General features: G+C 40.7%; 1 protein-coding gene across 3 annotated transcripts in view; it reads right to left on the bottom strand.

Annotated features, from left to right (window-relative positions):
* Positions 1 to 1,714: 1,714 nt before the first annotated feature.
* igf2bp2a (insulin-like growth factor 2 mRNA binding protein 2a) overlaps positions 1,715 to 20,988 on the bottom strand; it is a 45,883-nt gene continuing 26,609 nt past the window's right edge. For all 3 annotated transcript variants that reach the window (XM_031299223.2, XM_036004474.1, XM_036004475.1), the window contains 14 exons: positions 20,054 to 20,102; positions 19,164 to 19,215; positions 16,249 to 16,312; positions 14,983 to 15,273; positions 14,458 to 14,592; positions 10,350 to 10,472; positions 8,867 to 9,002; positions 6,564 to 6,701; positions 5,920 to 5,988; positions 5,155 to 5,277; positions 4,546 to 4,620; positions 4,256 to 4,387; positions 3,947 to 4,060; positions 1,715 to 2,923 (listed from right to left, as the gene is read on the bottom strand). In XM_031299223.2, the coding sequence (XP_031155083.1) occupies positions 2,825 to 2,923; positions 3,947 to 4,060; positions 4,256 to 4,387; positions 4,546 to 4,620; positions 5,155 to 5,277; positions 5,920 to 5,988; positions 6,564 to 6,701; positions 8,867 to 9,002; positions 10,350 to 10,472; positions 14,458 to 14,592; positions 14,983 to 15,273; positions 16,249 to 16,312; positions 19,164 to 19,215; positions 20,054 to 20,102 (1,600 nt within the window). In that variant the 3' untranslated portion in view covers positions 1,715 to 2,824. The remainder of the gene's footprint in view (positions 2,924 to 3,946; positions 4,061 to 4,255; positions 4,388 to 4,545; positions 4,621 to 5,154; positions 5,278 to 5,919; positions 5,989 to 6,563; positions 6,702 to 8,866; positions 9,003 to 10,349; positions 10,473 to 14,457; positions 14,593 to 14,982; positions 15,274 to 16,248; positions 16,313 to 19,163; positions 19,216 to 20,053; positions 20,103 to 20,988) is intronic.

Here is a 20,988-nt window from a genome sequence, read left to right as displayed (position 1 = left end):
GACACTTCAACGACTAGAGTTGTTCTACATTCTACACAGAAGACTAGGGTTTTTACACCATGTTCAAGAGTCCCGTCAGTGTATTTTTGCAGCTTTGTGTTTTCTTCAAATCAACCCCAGAGTATGCTGTTATCAAATAGAGCTGGTAAGATTGAATTGGGTTGTTAAAAAAATCAAGTGAATAAACTTCATTGTTTTTTTTAAAAGTCTAAAAAACCTGGAGGTACAATTGGGAAAAACAGGAGGTACAGTTGGTTAGTTTCTGTTTCTATCAACTGATTTGTATCTTTTTTTTTTTCATTCTTTGATGGTGAAATCAGTACACAACATCCACATTCAGAACCACTTCGGGCAGGTATGTACCCCTTACATCCTGCTCTTCATTCCTTTCTAGCAAAAAATGTACTTGGAAATCCTTTTGACGTGTATCATTAAGAGGTTGTATGGCATCCAGGCAGACAGTCCAACAGAGTTGACTACAGTTTACAAAGTTTCACTAGTCGGCTGGACCTGAAGAGTTTAGAGATTACTATAGATCTTTTGTCTTGTTCTTTTTTTTTTTTCATTAAAAAAGAAAATTAAAAACGCTCAAAATGATCAGTTAACAAGGCATACAAAATGTGGAAAAGGGGAAATGAAAGATTGGACTGAGGTACCCTGAAGCCTGAGGTAGATCACAATACTGACATGCGCACTGTTCACATCCTGACCAAAGTTAACGCGGTGGTTCACTTTACTGTTCTCCTATTTTTTCAGGTTTTTATTTATATTATTATTCATAGTCTAGTTTTCAAGAAAATAAACACTTCCCTTCAAAATAATATGGCAGTGTCCCACTGAGGAAAAAAAGAAAAGGACTTTGTTTTCTTTTTGTTTCTTATCAATAGCTCTCATCACAAAATAGGAAAAAAATAGATTTATAAATATTACTCTCTCTTTTTATATATATATACACACACACATGCGCACACGCACACACATGCACACACACGGAGGAAGCTGTGCATATTGGCAATAACCTTGCGTCTGGAAGATGAAGCTGATGGTTGGTGTCTGAAAGGTGACAAATAAGGCAACAAGCTCCCATGGTCTCCAAAGTAAAGCACAAAGGGACACCAGGACCTGCGTGTCCAGCGCACCCACAGAGCATTCGGCCAGCTTGCCAAAGTAAAAATAATAAAAATGAAAAGTTAAAAGAAAAGAGCGAGAGTGGCAATGACAATCTGTGCCTCTGGCCTGGCTTGCTGCTGGACACGGCAGGGGTGATATTTCTAAAAATCCTGCATATCGTACATTCACAGCTGTCATGCCGTTTTAGGAAGCTCCCTGACAAGAAAGGGTTAAAGCCAAACGCGGCTGCGGTCATGTTTGCGGTTGTGTGTGTACCACAGGTCATACAGTGCCTCCCCATAAACCCCCCCCACCCCAACCACCCTCCACCCTCTAACCCAAATACTTGTCCTCACTGCCACTCCACACACCATGAGTCTGCACCCTCCCACCCCACCCTCCCTTAAACCCACGTCCCCTTTCTGGGCCTTCAGCTCAAATTTTTTCCTGGCCCTTGAGATGTCCTCATAAGGCCAAGCGTGTGGCGGTGCACATTCAAAATGATGTTAATGGTCACCTGTTAACAAGCAAAGGTTCACCAATTTGTTTGCTCTGATTGCCAAGAATGTCTGTAGAGACATACATTTAGATTATTTTTTTTTTATATATCAGGACAACAAGCATGGATGTAGATATAGTATACTGTACAGTATGGGAGAGTGATACCAGTTTACTGGTGTAAAAAAATCCCTCTGTTGCATTTAACCTCTGTTGAGTGAAAGCGTCAGTTCAATGTTATCAAACGGGGGAAAAAGTCTTTCTTGACTAATATTTTTATCCTATTTAAAAAACACATGCCAGATGAGAGAGAGTGATGAGAAAGTGAAGCAGAACTAAGCAAAAAAAAAAAAAAGAAGAAAAAAGAAGTGAAGCATTAAATGAATGGTGAGAGACATTTCAAAGGGACGTTATCTTTTGCGTTGGCACACACACAGGCTTGTTACAAAGACTCAGAACCATTCACCATATTTACTTATAGGGGTTTTTCGTTTTGATTTCAGTGGCCTATAATGTGAACAAACAAGGGAAACTGCTTTATGTGGCTGTCACAGCCCAATCAATCTCTGGAACAAGCAAACATTAAAAACTACACCACACAGTAGCCTACTGTCATTTCGATAAAAAAATAACAGTGCATACTCTCAGTGTGTATCAATATACTTTTCTACTCTGTGTTAATACTGCTAATGATATTTAATCTTGCAATCTGAAAATCTTAAACTCTTGAGAGAGAAGGTGTCCATTGTCACTCGCTCTCGTTCTAACCCAAAATATCAATCACAATGCCTTGTTTACGCTCGTGTTAATACAGTTGCTTTATCAGTTTGTTAGGCCTATGTTAGTCCAACTAAAGAGATAACGATAACAGGGCGACATACTAATATCTGTTTACCTTTTTAACTGTGAAGACAACAGTTCCCAAATTCTCTGCCATGTCCACCTTTCTTGTAGATTTTTTTTGGTCTTTTTTGTTATATTATATCAGTATGGTTTCTACCACTCTATCTGCTCTCACAGGGCTGGCAGTGCACACAATGCCCTCAGCCTTTGGCTCTCACTTGTTTCCCTCCTCGTGAAGTTCTTTGGTTTTGATCCCGGTGCTGCTGGTCTGCCCTGCATGTCCCCCTTGGCCTTGGCCTTTGTCTGGGTAGGTCTCTGTCCGTTTGGGAGGGCTACATTCATTGGCTGGCGCCCGCTGGAGCCACCCCGCTGGTCACTTGGAGTAGTGCGGTGACACAGCGGCGCCCTGCTGGTGTTTCTGTTCCTGCTGTTTGACCTGCTGAATGATCTCCCGGATCTTCCTCTGTGCAGTCTGTGGGAGAGACATCACATGCAGGATGAGGTGTTAACTGATACGTTACAATGTGTGCATATGAAAATAATGGACCAATATAAAGGGAAGGACCAACACAATGTTAAAAAAAAATTGATTCCTAAAAAAATTCCTATTAAAATCCTATTATGTAAATTGATTTAGTTAAACCCTACATGTAAAATGTATCTGAAAGAAACCCTGTTGATGTGCAGATAACTGTCAAGTTTCTATGAAAAGTATTAAGAGGGGTGGGTGAATTGTATGTTTTTTTTCCTGCAATTATCCATCTGTCAATGGTATTAATATATCTGTGTGAATGATGTAAAACAAATAAAAGTAATAACTAGAAGGGCACTTGGATAGCGCAGGCCTCTACCAAGGCATGCCCTATATCGCAATGTTAAAGGAGGAATACGCCACCGTTTGTTGAAATAGGGTTATTCACCGTCTCCTCTATATTTATATAGGTGGGCAAATGCATGTTCGTCTCAGTGCATGCATTGTCTTAGTCCGGCAGCGCTGCTGCTAGCTTAGCTTAGCATAGTAAATGGAATCCTATGTTGCCGGTTAGCATGTCGTGAGTAAAATCAATCAAAGAAAACCAAATAATGAGCTCTCAATGAATTTAAATTGTCATCCAAGTTTTAATTCCAACTGGTGTACACAAAATTATAGTGACAACTGGAATTAGAACTGGGCGCACCAAAGTGTGCAGATTTAGCCTGGAAGCCAAGATGAGCACATAACGTTATATGATGTTACAATGACAGTTGAGGAAAAATATGTTTCTCAAGAGAAACATACACCTACATGTTTTGTGGTTACACTGCACATAGCTGCTAAAATAAGAATTGTTGTGAAATGTTCAAGCTAAACTCACATTCTTGAGCATCATCAGTATTGAGGAGCACATGCATGACATCTTTGCATTCCTCTGTTTGTTGTAGATTACATCATCCGGGTGCCTTTTGCACTTTATTTGTGACTCTCTCTGCATGACACCCAGGTGCCACTGTGTACCTGGCTGGCAAAGAAATGCCCGGTGATTTTCACAAAGACCTCGTCGTTCTCGTCTGGAGTTTGGTCCCGCGGTACAATGACCTCAGCACTCGTAAGGTTCTGCAGCTCATTTACCTGGAAAAAAAAGACTCTTGCTTTGAATTTCAACTCCAACCCCACTTACAAAACACAATGACATTGCTCATTGACAAATTAAGGTAAACTGAAACCCACTTTGATGAAACCAAGCAAACCAGGTGCTATGTGATGCTTACATGCAACTGTTTTTTTCCATCCCCATAAATCAGTTAAGTTCAGGCATCAACTTACCGTCTTGCCGCCTTTACCGATGACCCTGCCAGCTGCAGTTGAGGGAACCTTGATGTGCGTCTCCAGTTTGACCTCCTCCTTCGCTGAGAAGAAGTTCTCCTCTTTCAGCTTCCCAAATATCCGACCTTGGGCCTGGAATACAGAGGAGGGAATGAGGCAAGGAGAGACTGGGGAAAATGGGGGACACACAGTGATTCACGGCTGTTTACTATAATATAGGACAAATTAAATAATAATTTTAAGTAGCAATTTTATCCTCAAAAAAATAATTAATGTCATTGTGTTTTTACCTTAAACTGGGCCTCTGGGGTTCCAGTAATGATAACCATCCTCTCAGTAACATCTGGGGTGTCAGCTGGGGCAATCTGACACACACACACACACACACACACACACACACACACACACACACACACACACACACACACACACACACACACACACACACACACACACACACACACAGGTTATAGAGATACATAAGGAGAATACGTGTCCAAAAGCTGGTGATCTTGCTCTGTGGTCATTCAATGCATGCGGCCACCGCATCATCTGAAAAATCTGCAAATTCCTACAAATAAATAGCTTAAGATTACGTTATGAGAATTCATTGACCAGCTGTCTCACCACTCCAGATGGGGCTTGAGGGGATTTCTGAAATGCTCAGCTCACTAGTCATCTCCTTGTTTTGACCATAAATAACTAACACCCTCAGCTGTGGTCCATGACATGCTGCTGACTCAGCCAGCACTGACTGCCAACTTGTTAACTTCACCTTAACGCTTAATGTGAAGCTTCAAAGAATGTGATGCACGTTGATCAGAGACGGTTTGACCACTTCTTTCCCCTCCCCACTCTCCTAATTGAAGTCAGTGCTCTATTGACATTGACAAACCCACCTTGATGGAAGCTCCAGCGAAGTGGGCGAGTTGTTTGATGTGTTGGCCCTTCTTGCCGATCAGGGCCCCGACTGCCTGAGTTGGAATAAAGAGGTAGACAACCTCCTGTTCTGGAGCCTGTTGCTGAAAAAAGAGACCACAATATATTTTAAATATGGTATATTGACAACGATGACACCACATGCATAAAGCTAAATTGAGCTCTCTTCGTGGGTTTTCCCTTTGGGTAAACATCCCGCTCTGGCTAGGTCTGAACGGAATATTTCCTATTAGGGCCGATAGTTGCCCTATGTTTTTGTTTTTCTTAGCATGGTAACACTCATGTACTCAAGGTTTATAGAGTGAATTTTTCATGAGCCACAGGACAACTCTGGGCTAAAAAGTCTCCTTCCAGAAATATTTGTGGTGTTCTGGTGACTGGGTAATGGTACGCAGGAATGCCAGACTCACTGTTCAACATAGTGAGAGGCTGTCGTGGTCTCTTATTTATGTCTCCCTGTCTATTAGTCCTCTTTTTCTTTATACTGTGGCAGTCCCTCCCATGTATAGCATAAGTCATTTGCAAAGAGAGACTTTCCTCAGCACAGACGGCTTAGAAAACGGCCACATCCTAAACTTGAGGCTTTTCCTAAGCTTCTTGTGTGCAAAAACATGCCATCAACTATTAAAATATTTTTGTAGCTTCAAAAAAGATCAAGAAATTAGTGGTCAAGTCTCTGATAACCAAGGCAACATTGACTGTAGTGCAGATTTCAGGGAACATACTGAGTGCTGGTGGGTGATGGCACTTGCTGGAGGAACCCCGTACAGGCCACTGAGATGTGAAGAGTGACTCTGAAAGTGAAGTGACAAGCAGACCGATCAGATGGCACACACACACACACACACACACACACACACACACACACACACACATTTACAGACTCATGCACGTACTCAACTCAAACTCTTATTAGGAGGAATTTCAGGGCATAAACTCACAGTGAATCATACAAACTTTCTTGACTACGAAGCACGCAAATACATTCTCACACACCGTCTCACACCACTTTGGCTTGACCTCCTCAGGCAATGAGTGGAGACTTTGTTTTACAGACAAACTGACTCATCTCTGGAGAAGATGGGGGAATTCTGGTTGTTTCAAACTGTGTACAACATCATGAAGGAAGACCTGAGTCAACATCGTGTGTTTCTTTTCAAAATAGCGCTTTAGGGGGAACCTGGTTTACCATGTGTTGGTAACAAATTGATAAATCAAGGTAAAACTAATCCCTGCAGGAGCTGTGCATCACTGCGCTTGGTGGGTAAAACCAACAGCGGTAAAGTCATTCTAAAAGAAGCATTTTTTCAATCTTTTTTCATCCCCTTTTATGGCTGTGTGTACATAGGTTAAAAAAGAGCATACTCACTAAGAATGGGTTGTATCCTGCTGGTGCCACAGGGGGCACTGCACCACGTGGTCCAGCAGCAGGGGGCAGCACCGGCAGACCAGAGGAGAAGATGCCCAGAGCGTTCAGGTTCAAGCCTGGGATCAGGTTGGCCTGTTGCTGTGCAGAAGAAGACGAAGAGAAGAAATTAAAAGAAAGAAGACAATACATTAGGATTTAATTAATGGTCATTATTTATGTTTTTTTAGACCAATTTTCACAGAAAAACATGCTGATGTGCTGAGGAGCAGATCAGTTTAAACAGGAATCCAAGAGTCGTGTTTCCTGTGGCAAGAGGACGCTGACTAATACAGTTTACAGTAAGAGAAAATCTTTCTACACACACAGCTTAGAAAATCTACTGCTAATAAGAGTTAAAAGAGAAAAATGAGGGGAGAAAATACAAATGACTATTTTTACTGTAAGTAAAGTTTTTTGATTAAAAATTGTTTTAAATGATTGTCAATTCTAATGTAACCTAACCTAACTGTTGTTTTTGATGTTTTTCTCTACATCACCTTTAAGATAAGAAAGTTGAATTTGTCCTGCAAAAGTTATGTTGTGCTGAGACAAGTAGACGGCAACAATCCTGATAATCGAATAATCTTTTAAATCATTCATCAAGCAAAAATAGCAAACATTCTCTGGTTCCAGTTTCTCAGATATAAGCGTTTGCTGCTTTTGTTTGTTTTCTGTTATACTAAATTAAATATATTTGATATTTTAAATGTTGTTCGGACAAAACAATTAACTTGAAGATGTCAACTTGCACTCCGGGAAAAAGTGACAGGCATTATTTACTAATTCATACGAAATTATTAACCAATTGATTGAGAAAATATTCAGCAGATTAATTGATAATGAAAAAAATAGGAAATAATAATAGTTAGTTGCTTGTTGTGTGAAATGGTCCTTTACTACTGCTAACTCCATTATATATACCCATCCATCATAAGAAAGTTTACTTTTATTCATGTATTGCATTGATGTTCAGTGAAAACTGTAATTGTATTTTATGTAATTTCTTAAGTGTATTTATTTCTAATTTATTTATTTTCTAGCCCTCCTTCCCTTTCTCTAAGTAGCTTTGGCACTTGTCAGGCCACCATTATAAATAAGAACCTGTTCTTAATGACTTGCCTGTAAAAATAAAGGTGAAAAAAACAAACAAACATGTATCTCCAAATTTGGTGGTCTGGAATTTTTCAGATAAAATGAAGGATTAGGTGTTCCTTTAAAATAGGTGGAGAAAATTATCCTACTTCTAAAAACCCACAGGACCATCTGAAAAACGCATTGTCACAACGCTAAAAACAGGGCTGTCTGCTGTTGTCCTGGCATGACAAAAATATTTCTCCCTCAAAGTCAAGTTAGCTATTCTGGTTTCTGGCCCGTGACGGCCTCCTTTCACTTCCTTGTTCCAAGAGAGCTTTGTGTAATATCCACAAAGTCACACTAGATGGCCCTCATCGCTTACTGTAGAGTCGACGCTCAGCCTGACAGGTGCCAGAACTGCTCTCACCAGCCAGTACAATTTAACCGCATGCTGCGTGATACTTCTTGATGACTATTTCTTTGCCAATATCGGCAGCTCATGTGAAAGATACTGGGATATTATTCTAAGTAACTGCTGTTCATCATACAGACCACCATCACAGTGAATACACTTTATCAGCATTCATCTCTGTATAATAGGGAGCGTGCAGCGTGTGGTATCATCGCTAACTCTCTTCCGCTGAGGTTGACCTCTCTGGCTGGCTGCCGCACTGGTGATGTCATCGGGGCAGTGTGAAAGAGGAGCTGGGTGAGAGAGCAGCCTACAGATATCAGATGGATGCTGGGAAACGCAGTGTGTTACAGCAGGAACACAGACACACACACACACACAGCGGGGAAGTGAGCGTGAGTCAGAGGCGCGTGGAACAGGCACACACACAGACACACACACACACACACACACGTACGCAGACATGCTGTGCTCAAACATTCACTGATGAGCTATTCAGTGATCGTTTACTGTTATCCATTTACCAAACAGACAACAATGGGTAATACTAATGCTGGTGGTAACATGTACTGAAAGGGGAGGTGATATCACCCCGCTGTATATCATCACTCCCTCTCCGTAGTTCACCTGTCAGTCTTTGTGAGTCAACCTGAGATCACACACACACACACACACACACACACACACACACACACACACACACACACACACACACACACACAGACAGACACTGAACATTCAAGAGGCCTGCAGATGTTAACTTTTAAGCTCAGCTTACGTTTATAGCAGCAATGTCATTCTCGTAGGCTTCCCTCAATTTCTTCATGATCTCCACCTCGGCTTTACAACACGCCTCCAAGCTGCCCTTCACCGTGATGGTCCTCTCAGGGTTGTAAATGGTTAAGTCTTGTAACCTGCAAGGGGGATCACGCACGCACACACACAGAAACAGAAACTCACTTTCTGCTCACTATTTTCTTATAAGATGGACATGACTAAGCTGATTGTAATTGCATTTCCTGTTTATCTAACTTAAGTGTTGCTGAAGGATGAGTCATCACCATCAAAAACTGACATTACAATGTCTTGCTTCGCTAACAAGCAATTTAGTGCTGCATTTTCATAAAGTTGGAGGACACAGAAGAAAACACAGATAAAAAAGGAATGATGAAAACTGAAGCCCTAGAGGCTGAGATAGTCTGACTTTACTGTAAGTTCCCTAGTGTGGGATGAGCTCCAAAAACACTGGTTCCTACATATCCCATACTGCAACTCAACGTTTCAATATGCCTCATTCACACCACATCGTCATCAGAGAATTCAGAATTTTCGAGCATTACCGAGTCGTAATTAACAACTTGGATGTTGACGTGAGCGCAATTCACAGGTTGAAAACTCGTAATTATGGTACTCCGATATGAAATGAACGCAGCACTGGATCCTTCCTGCCTGGGGAACACCTACGTCATTTGAACTCTATGCCCCTAGTTTGCAATTAGTTTAAAACACTAGTGTAAAGCATTAGTGTAAAACACTGCAGAAAGATATTTAGCTTAATCTCATCATTTTGTGCAAAACCAGCTCAATCAGTTTGAAATTAAACCACAGTTAAGAAAACGTTTGAGTGAAAAACTCTTGCATCTGAAAGTCGTCTCCTATTTTTGCAAAACACTGATGTGACCATCAATATAGAATGTACCGTTTACCTCCTTTCAAAAGGGCCCTTTTCCTCTCTCTTTGTCTCTCACCTCATCTCTGTCTCTTTCTCAAGGCTTATTACGTCCTCAGAGCTCACAGAGATGGAGCAATTCATTTGCCCTAAATGAACCAAGGTTGGTGAGCACGGCCAGTTAAATGGGGTGTAATCACTGCTTCTTCAATATTATGTTCTGGAGTGAAGATGCTGTAAGCAACTCTGCACATTTGTTCTCTAACAACTCAGTTAAGTGAAACCGCATGCTGAGAGGCTAAATTATTAATAAATAAATAAATAAAATTAATGAGCACAGCTATAGAAAGGTGTAGCGCCTGTTATTTGTGCTTTGGTTAATATATATATATATATATATATATATATATATATATATATATATAGTCAAAATGTCTGCTGTTCCACAATGCCACAAGCACTCACATCAGTTTGTGTGTGTGTGTGTGTGTGTGTGTGTGTGTGTGTTTTTGAAAATGCTAGTACGGCTAGTAGCATCTCTGCAGAGCGCCGTGGGTGTGTGTGAAAGAGGAAGGCGGGAGAGGTGACTTACGAGGAGATGGTAATCTTGGTCCCTGTCTCCTCCTCGATCTTCTTCAGGTTGCGGCCCTCCTTCCCAATCAGCCGGCCCACAAGGCTGTTGTGGGCGAGGATCTTCAGAGGGATGTCCTCTGTCCTACACACACAAACACACACACTCAGGTTAAGCGAGATAATAGAAGATAAGTTCCGCTGAGTGTCACTGATGTGGTGTGAGGAATGTCATGGTGTGATGGCAATGAACAGGAATGTTGACAGCTGCCCAGCCGGTGTAAGCACATGGCACAAAGTTAAGACATGAGCCTTTTATTTAGTGAGGTGTGTGCAATGGTGGCTTTTACTGATTTTACCCCAATTTTACCCTGATTTTTACAAGAAAGAAGATCAGTTTAAACCCATTTTCCTGTAGAGCTGCTGTCCACATGCACCCAAATGTTTCCTGCTGCAAGAAGACATGTTCACCACAGTGTACAGTAAACAAGGTACTGCTGCTGCAACAACCACATCTCAGAAAATGCTTCTGATAATAGGAGGAGCAAAGAAAAACAGGGTAGAAACAAAACTGATCGGCTGATAATGTGCTGGAGTCCCTGTACTCAAGTTCAAACAGTAAAACTAGAGATTGTCTCCTGAATTCTTGCATTATTTGTTGTTGTTTTTATTTGCTTTTTATCTGTTTTTTTGTCATCAAAATAGAAACTGACAAATTGCTAAATACTTTAATTCCTCATAATTTCCAGGATATTTCCTGGAAAAAAGTAAATATATATATATATATATATATATATATATATATATATATATATATATACTTTTTTCCTATACTATATATATATAGCAGTAATTATATATTATATAGTGACAGTGGTCAATTGTCTTCCAATTCACTGATTATAATTAACTGTTACACTAGCATCACCTCTTTCAGTCGGTGCACAGCAGCTCAACTCAACATGCAGAAGTTTAAAATGTGTCTACAGGCAAGCATGCAATTCAAAATATACGAAAAATAACGTTTCTAATTGTTGCTTGTCAAATCCAAAATTAAGGACATGCAGTATATGCAATATCAAACAAAGGTTTGTCCTAAATCAAATGTTGTGTCTTGTTTATTAGGTGTATCTTTATTGTCACAGTTGAAAACTGGTTTTCTTCCTCTTGCTATTAAGGTTGGGAGATTTAAAATTATCGAGTAGGAAAACAGATTGTTTAAGCTGCGTAATTTAGGTGAAGTGGAAAGTGAGTTTTATTTTCTTTTGTGCCGTACAAATTATGATGATTTGAGAAAGTTAACTTTCCATGAAATTGTTTGACAAAACCCTGAAGTATGCTGGTGCACAGGTGGGCAGAAATTGTAGTGCTTGTTTAATTTAGATGTTTAAGTCCAAACATTTGTTTTACTGTAAAGCCTGGAAGAGGTGGCAAGACAAACTATTTCACTAATATTTGTTCTTATTTCTCCAGTAGTATATAGTTAGTGCAGGGTTTTTCCAGTGATTTATGAATTGTTTTGTAGAGAATGAAGGCCTGATGATTTAATTGTGAAATGATAATGTCAAATTAATATTTAATTGGGATAAATGGAGCCCTTTTTCAAATAGATTTTTCTGGAATGTATGTATGTATGTATGTATGTATGTACATACATGTACAGTATGTACGTATGTATGTACATACATGTATGTACATATGTATGTATGTATGTATGTACATACATGTATAGTATGTACATATGTATGTACATACGTACATATGTATGTACAGTGAGGAAAATAAGTATTTGAACACCCTGCTATTTTGCAAGTTCTCCCACTTAGAAATCATGGAGGGGTCTGAAATTGTCATCGTAGGTGCATGTCCACTGTGAGAGACATAATCTAAAAAAAAAAAAAAATCCAGAAATCACAATGTATGATTTTTTGATACTTATTTGCATCTGTATCATACAATAAATAGTTAAAAAATCATACATTGTGATTTCTGGATTTTTTTTTTTTTTTAGATTATGTCTCTCACAGTGGACATGCACCTACGATGACAATTTCAGACCCCTCCATGATTTCTAAGTGGGAGAACTTGCAAAATAGCAGGGTGTTCAAATACTTATTTTCCTCACTGTATGTATGTATGTATGTATGTATGTATGTATGCATGTATGTATGCATGTATGTATGTAGGTATGTGTGGATTGGGATGGTAATAAGATATTGGAACAAGAGAAGCATAATTTCTGTATGATCTATAATTCGGTTCTGTGGGATATTTGTGGGGTCAAAGTGTGAATTAAGGTTGTGGAGGGGTGTGGTGGAGGTTTCTTTTGGGCTGGGTCACAGACTAGGTGGCGTGTGTGTGTGTGTGTGTGTGTGTGTGTGTGTGTGTGTGTGTGTGTGTGTGTGTGTGTGTGTGTGTGTGTTTAGGGGGAGGGTCTGTAAAAGTTGATCTTTGCTGTAAGGTGGAATTAGTTTGGGGTGAGCTGTGGGGCAAGTAAGGGGAGATGTTGTGCGTTAAGATGCCAAGTTTAGTGGTTCAGGTTTCACTGGGTGAAATTACAGGGTGTGGGGCGGCCGAGGTGACACGTTAATTTCTGCAGGTGTGGCACCCAGGCAGGGAAGGGTGGAGGTTATTGTGACTTTGAGAAGAGGTTAACTGAATTGACAGAGTAAGGTGGAACAATCCAGCAGACTTATTTATTGTTGTTTCATTACATCACATTCATTTGGAAAATGCTTTTGACTAAAGCGACAGTCAACAAACAGGAACAAGAGCTCTATGACATCGAAATGGAGTTGCATCCTTCTGTTTTGAGCTGTCTCTAGTGGTTCTTTGTGTTTTTTTAATTTTGAGGAAAATATTGGTGGCATTTAGAGCTACAGCCCACTAACTAATGCATGCTGGTGTAATTTGATTTTTTTTTAATTTATTTTTTTTACCCATTTTCTTCATATACAAATGTTAATGAATAGTTAAACATTTTGGGAAATATGCTTATTCTTTTTCTTGTCGAGAGAAAGGTACCACTCTGTACGGTGACTATGAAGCTACAGCTAGCAGCTGATTAGCTTAGCTTAGCATAAAGACTAGAAACAGGGAGAAACGGCTAGCCTGGCTCTCCAAAGGTAACAAAATACACCTTACAGCACCTGTAAAGCTCACTAATTAAAGCATAAAACCGTGAATTACACTTCAGTTTTTGTACAGATTAAACCAATGAGATATAAGTACACACTTCCCCTCTTTATCAAGTCATATTTTCCAAAATGTCAAACTGTTTCTATAACAGTGTGAAACCTGAGTTGGATGTGATTATCACAAAGATTTAAGACCTAACTTCCTAACTTCTGGATGTCAGGAGATTGGCAGCAAAGTGTAATGTAATCACAGAAAGAGGTAACGTTTTTTATTTAAGCTTAAACTTTCACATGTATTCCCACCAGCCTTAATCATCCGATTCAACAGCCTGAAATATTCTTTGGTTTAATGGGAGACCATGCCGATACAAAACACTAGCCACGAGAAACAACCGACAAAATAAACAACCTTGACAAAACTAATTTAAGCGTGATGTTTTCTAGGATGTATCCTGCAAGTCTGTGGAAACATGTTCATATTTAAATGGAAGCAAATGGTTTTTTTTTCTGAATCTAGCCATGTAGGATCTATCCCTTATATTTCCAACAACACTGACTGTGTGCACACATCACCGGGGCTAATGTAAAGGCGTGCGGCCCCCTCGACATACAAGACAATTAAAAAACTAATAAAGACAAACACAAGCTGGGTGTTGATGCTCAGATCCAGCAGAAGCTCAAAGAGTTTGAAAGGTGCAGTGTCTTGTTAAAAGTGTCAAGCCCAATTAGACAAGTTGGCCTCGTTTCTTAAATGCTAAGCTGTGATCACATGTTAGCCTATGTGAGTGTGTCGTGTGCACTGTGTTTACTGTGTTAGTGGTCCAAGCAAGAGAATGCACAGTGAGATTAAAAGGTGTGCAGGCAGGTTAAAGGATAAGATTACAGCCCTGCAGACATTATGGCTAATCTCCCTGTGGGAGTGTATGCATGCCTTGCATAAGCAACATCTGAGTGCGTTTATGCACGTTTGTGTATGTCCAAGAGCAGACTCACGTCTTGGTCTCGTTGGCCTCCTTCTGCATGATGTCCAGGATCATACGACAGGCAGAGGAGCAGCCGTCAGGAGTTGAGTGGATGGTGATGGGCTTTTCTGCTGCACCAGCATTTTCCTTCCGATGAATGTCCACCCTGAGAGAGGGAGAGACAGACAGACAGACAGAGAGATGAACACAACATAAAGAACGACAGAATCAGAGGCGAGAGAACAAAGTAATAATACATTTGTCATAATTGTGCATTACAGATCGAAAGCATATGAAAAAACAAATGAAGGTACTAATGAGATAAACACAAAGATAACAATTCAAGGTATTGAAAAGCAGAGAAACTATTTCAGAATTGTATGGTGTTTCGTGCTATCTCGCATCATATCTCAGACAACTGGTCTTCAAATGCAAGCCTGGATACATAATTAATTCAAGCTTCAACAAAATAGAGCAGGGCTGTTTGAGAAGTTTATAAAACAGGAAAGAGAAGAAAAACAGCAGGAACCACGCAAGATTATCAGAGTAAGCTTACTTGGACTGTGTCTGTTTAGTGACATTCTTGATGGTGAGGCCCTCCTTGCCAATAATGGCTCCCACAAACTGAGTAGGCACGAGCATACGCAGGGGGAAGTCGTGTTGTCTGGTGCGTAGAGTGCCGAAGTCTCCTGAGGGCCCGGGCTGAGAGGCGCCCTGGTCCCGGGACGACCGACCCCCGCGCCGCGTGCGGGGAGCCTGGTCGGGTGGAGCAGCATCCATGTCCACAATATATGACACCTTTAAAGAATAGTCCTCGAACTGGTGTCCTGTTAACTTCTCAATGGCTCTGGAAGTGGGTGGAAAAGGAGGTGTGAGCCAATTACAATGAAATGATACATCTAATTGTCAATAAAATCAATTGTAATTGTCAATACAAGGAATTAATAATATCTCAGTACATAGGTTCTGTGGTATTTCTTGAGTGCAAAAGTTATTTACTAAGATTTAAACGTTCAAAAAACTGAGATATATATCTTAAGATATATTAATTGCTTTAAAACTATGTTTGTACATGATGCTACCTCCTTCCAAGCATTGGTTGTGTACGTAATAAATTAATGCTAAGCATCTGTAAGATGCACATGAACAGTACATCATTACAAAGGTAAGGGAAGTAACATCAGCAGCACACTGAACAAATGACAACAACAATGGTGGAAAGTTTTCGAAATATTTCCATCCACACTGAATGTCTTCACAATAGGAAAACAGCTTTATCTCTTCATCTTCGCTCTCTGTCCGATACTGTGTTTTAATATAGCCATACTCACAATTTAGTTGTTCTAACCCTTTTTAAGATTTATCCACACTAGGCAACATTTTCAAAAAGCTCAGTTTATGCGTGAGAAAACTGTTGTCTAAGTGTGGGCAGAGGGCTGCCATGGAGAGGATAATGTACATAATGTGTTTTTGCCGCTGCTATTGTTTTCTGCGTCATCTTACATTCACATTAACTATGTGGTAACTTTCTTGGGTGTCACCGTGATCATTTAAAGACGTGTCAAATCTGAAGCTCACAAAGACGATATTCCGGTTTTGAGTATTGATTTAGCCCTGCTCTGACATTTTGTGGATGTACTTTTTAATCCTCAAGGTACACACAAAGTCCACAGACAAGTAGGTGAACAATGCTGCTCGTGTTGCTGCTGCTTGTCTGTGCATACAAAAAAAAAAATATATATATATATATATATATACATATATATCACAAGCCTTACTCTTAGTACACGGCTGAATCAGAGTCATTATTTGTGCTGCTTACTCTTTAGCTTCCTCCTTGGTTGCGTACGTAACATTCACCACTGCTGTTTCTGTATCAGTGTTCACTATGAAACAAGACAGAGAGAGAAAAAAAGCAAAAACATAAGATAGGTTCGGGCCACATTTACACATGCACTAGCAGGTCTTTGTTGTTGCTCTAGGGGAGTCAGACACGCGTCCAGGTTCCCGTGGTGACCCAAAGAGCCACTTGTCTGTGTGAATCCATTACAGCCATCACCACAATGGCTTCCCTCCAGAACCCGCTAGTGCCTCCACAGACAGAAGCTGCTAAACACAATAGCCTCTCTACCACTTGCACAATAACGGATTAAAGTTTGACATGACAGCCTAAACAAAGCAAGTAATCTGTGATAAAGCAAACAACAGGCACACACCTTGGGAAGATTTGTGGTCTTGCACTGCTGCTCAGAGCACAGCTAACGCTGCCACAGTTAGGGGTTTGATTCCCGCTGGGACTAGGGGTGCAACGGATCACAAAACTCACGGTTCAGATCGGATCACGGGTTTGAGTCACGGATTGGATACATTTTCGGATCAGCACAAAAAAACAGGAAATTTAAATGATTTATTAAAAATGTAATAACAATAACTCCACCACCAGTACATTGTTGTCAAATGACAAAAACAGATGAGGAAAGGGTATTTCACAATAACTTTGAATGCACCACGAGGTTTACCACTTTCAAATAAACGCACCATTTAGTCCCGTCTGTTTTGCTTTTCCGACAACAGCAGTGACCAAGGGATAGTTTGTATCATATATTAGCACCGGATTTTAACAGGTGCCGTTTACGTGAACAGAAAATTGCGTTGCCTGTATCTTTTCACGGCAAACCATTTCCAAGTTTCAGCCTCTCAATTATAAGAATGTTTTGCTTTTTGTTGTCTTTAATATGATATACGGAATATCTTTAGGTTTTGGACTGTTCCGACAAAATGAGCAACAGAATTACATTTTATAGACCAAACAAATATATAATAATAATATAAATATTAGAGAAAATAATCGCCAGATTAATTGGTAATGACTAATTGTTAGTTGCCACCCTAAAGTAAAGGACACACACAAGGTACAACTTTAACCGACGCGCACACAGACAGGATGAAGCTCTGCATTCACACAAAATCCAGCAATGCCGCACCTTCCCGCAGAGGTGTGTGTGGGTGTGTGTGTTTTTTTGTGCTTTACAGTGTAACCGCCATGAAACAATCAGAAAATAGTGCTTTATTCCCCTGATTCACTGCTTTGTTCCACACTCCCTCTCTTCATTCACTCTCTTGCTCGCTTGACCACCGCTGCTCTCTCTCTCTGGCTTGTTGAGCCGGGGAAAGAGGGGGCAAATTTGAAGTCTGTGTGTTTACAAACAGTAAACAATACTTACTAGATATTATACCTTTAATGAGAGCGACAGTGAAAGAGATAGCAAGAGAAAAAGAAACACAACATGTCTTATTGATGGACCTCTGTCAGAAGAGACAATGGCATCTCTGCTTTGTCAATGAAGGATCTGTTTGCGTAACCGCTAAATGTCAAAATTATGAGTCAACAAAGAAGCCACTGCTCTTTGATTGTGAGAACTGATGCCAAAGCCTGCTGACAAAACATCCACTGCAGATTTTTTAGATATCTTAGAAAATAGGCATGCAAGGCAATTTGCCAGTATCATAGTGTTTTTAGAAAATAAAAACAGGCATCAGATAAAGTCTCTCTGTAAATGAAAACTAAAATTTTCAAACCTACAAGTGTGCTGCGGACAGCAGGTTTGGAAGGGTTAAAAACCAGTGAGAGTGCCCAGCTGGCTTAGAGAGGGTGAGTGGGCAGAGTCTGGCATGAGGCCCGGCCCCAGCACTCACAGCCAGCTCTCCCCCGCCACGCCTGCCCTGCCCTGCCCCGCCATGGGCAGCCTTCACCGTGCCACACAAGAACATGGGACTCCTCCAAAACCTTACCCCGTAACCAGTGCGCCCAAACACGGGCAGAGAAAAAGTGACAGGCAGACAGGAAGTTGGACAGAGACACAGAGAGCGACTTAAGACAGGGACAGATACACAAGCAAGCTGGCTCTCTGGAAGCTTTGATCACGCAGTGCTACCAAGCAACTCTGACGCTCGAAGAACCGGACTAAAGAAGAAGGAAGAGGAGGAAATGCTCGCTGGTATAGTACAGATGAAGTGGGTTGTTTTACGGCAGCATCTGGGAAACTTTGAGTGGAGTAATTTCTCTGCTGGGTTGTCTTTTAGCACCTGTCATGACTTGGCTGTTTTGACGCACAGAGAGACACTGTGTGTGTGTGTGTGTGTGTGTGTGTGTGTGTGTGTGTGTGTGTGTGTGTGTGTGTGTGTGTGTGTGTGTGTGTGTGTGCTCCATCAGACTGTGCAAAAGCCTCACCACAGGCGCCTACAGTGTCCTCCCCCATTACCATGATGCACCTCCCCAAAACAGACGCACAAGCAAACAGGCATAAACACACACACACACACACACACACACACACACACACACACATGGACACATTACTACTGGACGTCTGCCATGTCTACCCACTTCAATCCATACGCTGAGTCTAAAGGGACCAGTGGCAATACACAGTGCTTATTAAAGAAGCTGCATGTAATTCAAACGCTGCTCTCTCTGGGTCAAACGTTTGTGAAAGATACACATGCACACAGACAGACAAGATGATAAAGGCTGATTTATATGCAAAGATGGGTTATGTTTAGATAATGGGTGTGTGGGATGATGGTAACGAGGAAGTTAAGTCACACAGGGAGACTTGACTCACTGGGAGGTCTGTGTGTTCGTGTGTTGCTAAATAGACACATGTGCATTAAACAGTTGGAACCAGATGATGATGATGAGATGTGCAGAAAACATGGAGAGGAAGAGCTCTGTACCTTGTTCCACATTTTCTACAGTACCATACTGAGCTAGAAGGCCGTCCAAAACCTGAGGGAGAAATGAGAGCGTGGGTTAGAGACAACTAAGGACGCTGATGCAAAAACACACATGGATACCCACACACACACACACACACACACACACACACACACACACACACACACACAAATACAAACACTATATTTTACCAGCTGATGAGTAAATCTTTTATCTAAATTGGTTGTTGTTACTAACAACTTATGAAGGACTTGGAAAATGCTTTTTAAAGCTATAATCTGTCATCCAAATGTAAAGTTCAGAGCGCAAGATTCTAAATTTGCTATACCTCCTAAAATGACTGACAGATGTTTTAATACATGGACAATACATAAAACTATATTTAAATGATTAATGTTTTCATGTACTGTTAAAAGGTTGTTTACATTAGTAATGTAATGTTGCAATGTTGTAATGTCTTATTCTGTTATATTGATCTATAATAAAGACCACAAAAATTATATTAAAAATTACCAATGAGGTAGTTTACTCCTCCTTTTATTTATCACTGCATGTACACACAGACACACTCACACAGTAAAAAACAACTTGAACCCAAGCAAGGTTACAGATGTTGACACACAGACACAGTGTCATCCCCACAGTAACAAACACTGACGTAAATATAAACACACATGCACACAAAATACAGAAATACAGCATTAAAGCTGGTGATTCATGGTCGGGAGACTGGTTTATGTGCTACCTGGTACTTCAACTGGGCATCATACACACACACACACACACACACACACACACACACACACACACACACACACACACACACACACACACACACACACACACACACACACACACACACACACACACACACAGAAAAACAACTGACCTCCCACTGTAGATGAGGGGGAATGTTCCGGATCTGGATCTTCCGACTCCTGCAGAGATGAGAGACACAGACAGAGTGGATTTAACAGACCTGAACCACACACTCACACATTTGAGAGTTACAGTCATCTGTTGTGTTAACAGGAAAGCCAAACTTCACTCATGTATACAATATACACATCCAACAGCTGAGAAGCAGAGACGTTTTGTGATGAGGGCAGAAATGTACTGTGTGTAATCTAACAGTTAGTGTCATATGACTTTGTAAATGCCCACGGCTCATTAGACAGTATCACAAATTAAAGGACTGTCGTAGAGCTGCTGAAGGAAATCTAGGTGTGTAGGTGAAGACATTTATTAGACAGCAGCTACTGACTCTCAATGCTATTCTTACTACTGTTACTGCGCAGCCTCCAACTGAGCTTGACGACGTAGATGTGACGTGAGCAACCTTTTTTAAAGTTATCATCTGGGGATGAAGTTACAGGTGGTTAGATTGTGTTTTTAGGCGAGAACAAAAGAAAGAAAGAGTTAGAAAAGTGCACTCAGTAGAGTGCAGATCTCTGCCAGGTGTCACCCTCTCCCCTTCCAAAAAAAGAAAAGACAATCTCAATCAATATTCACTGCCGGCTGCCGTACAGTCAAGATGGCGGCGAAGATGTATTCATCTTGTATACAACTAACTAACTTTAGTGGTTAAAAACACAGTAAGTGCCGAATTAATCTGCAGATGGTCTTGTTCAAAATGTAACCAAACCTTTCTATGGATATCAGTCTTTGAGCCACAATAATGGTCAAAATGTAGCTTGCAACAGACCTTTTGACTGAAGCAGATCACTTGCGGCCCCTACCAGCCCATTAAGAAGAGTGAGGAGTCAGCCGTCAATGACGGTATAAAACAGGGCAGTCAATAAAATAGGTTTTTCAACAATTGTG

The sequence above is a fragment of the Sander lucioperca genome, chromosome 8, assembly GCF_008315115.2.
Source record: "Sander lucioperca isolate FBNREF2018 chromosome 8, SLUC_FBN_1.2, whole genome shotgun sequence".
Lineage (NCBI taxonomy): Eukaryota > Metazoa > Chordata > Actinopteri > Perciformes > Percidae > Sander > Sander lucioperca.
The sequence above is the reverse complement of the archived record's forward strand: the minus strand, read 5'-3'. Positions and strand labels throughout refer to the sequence as shown.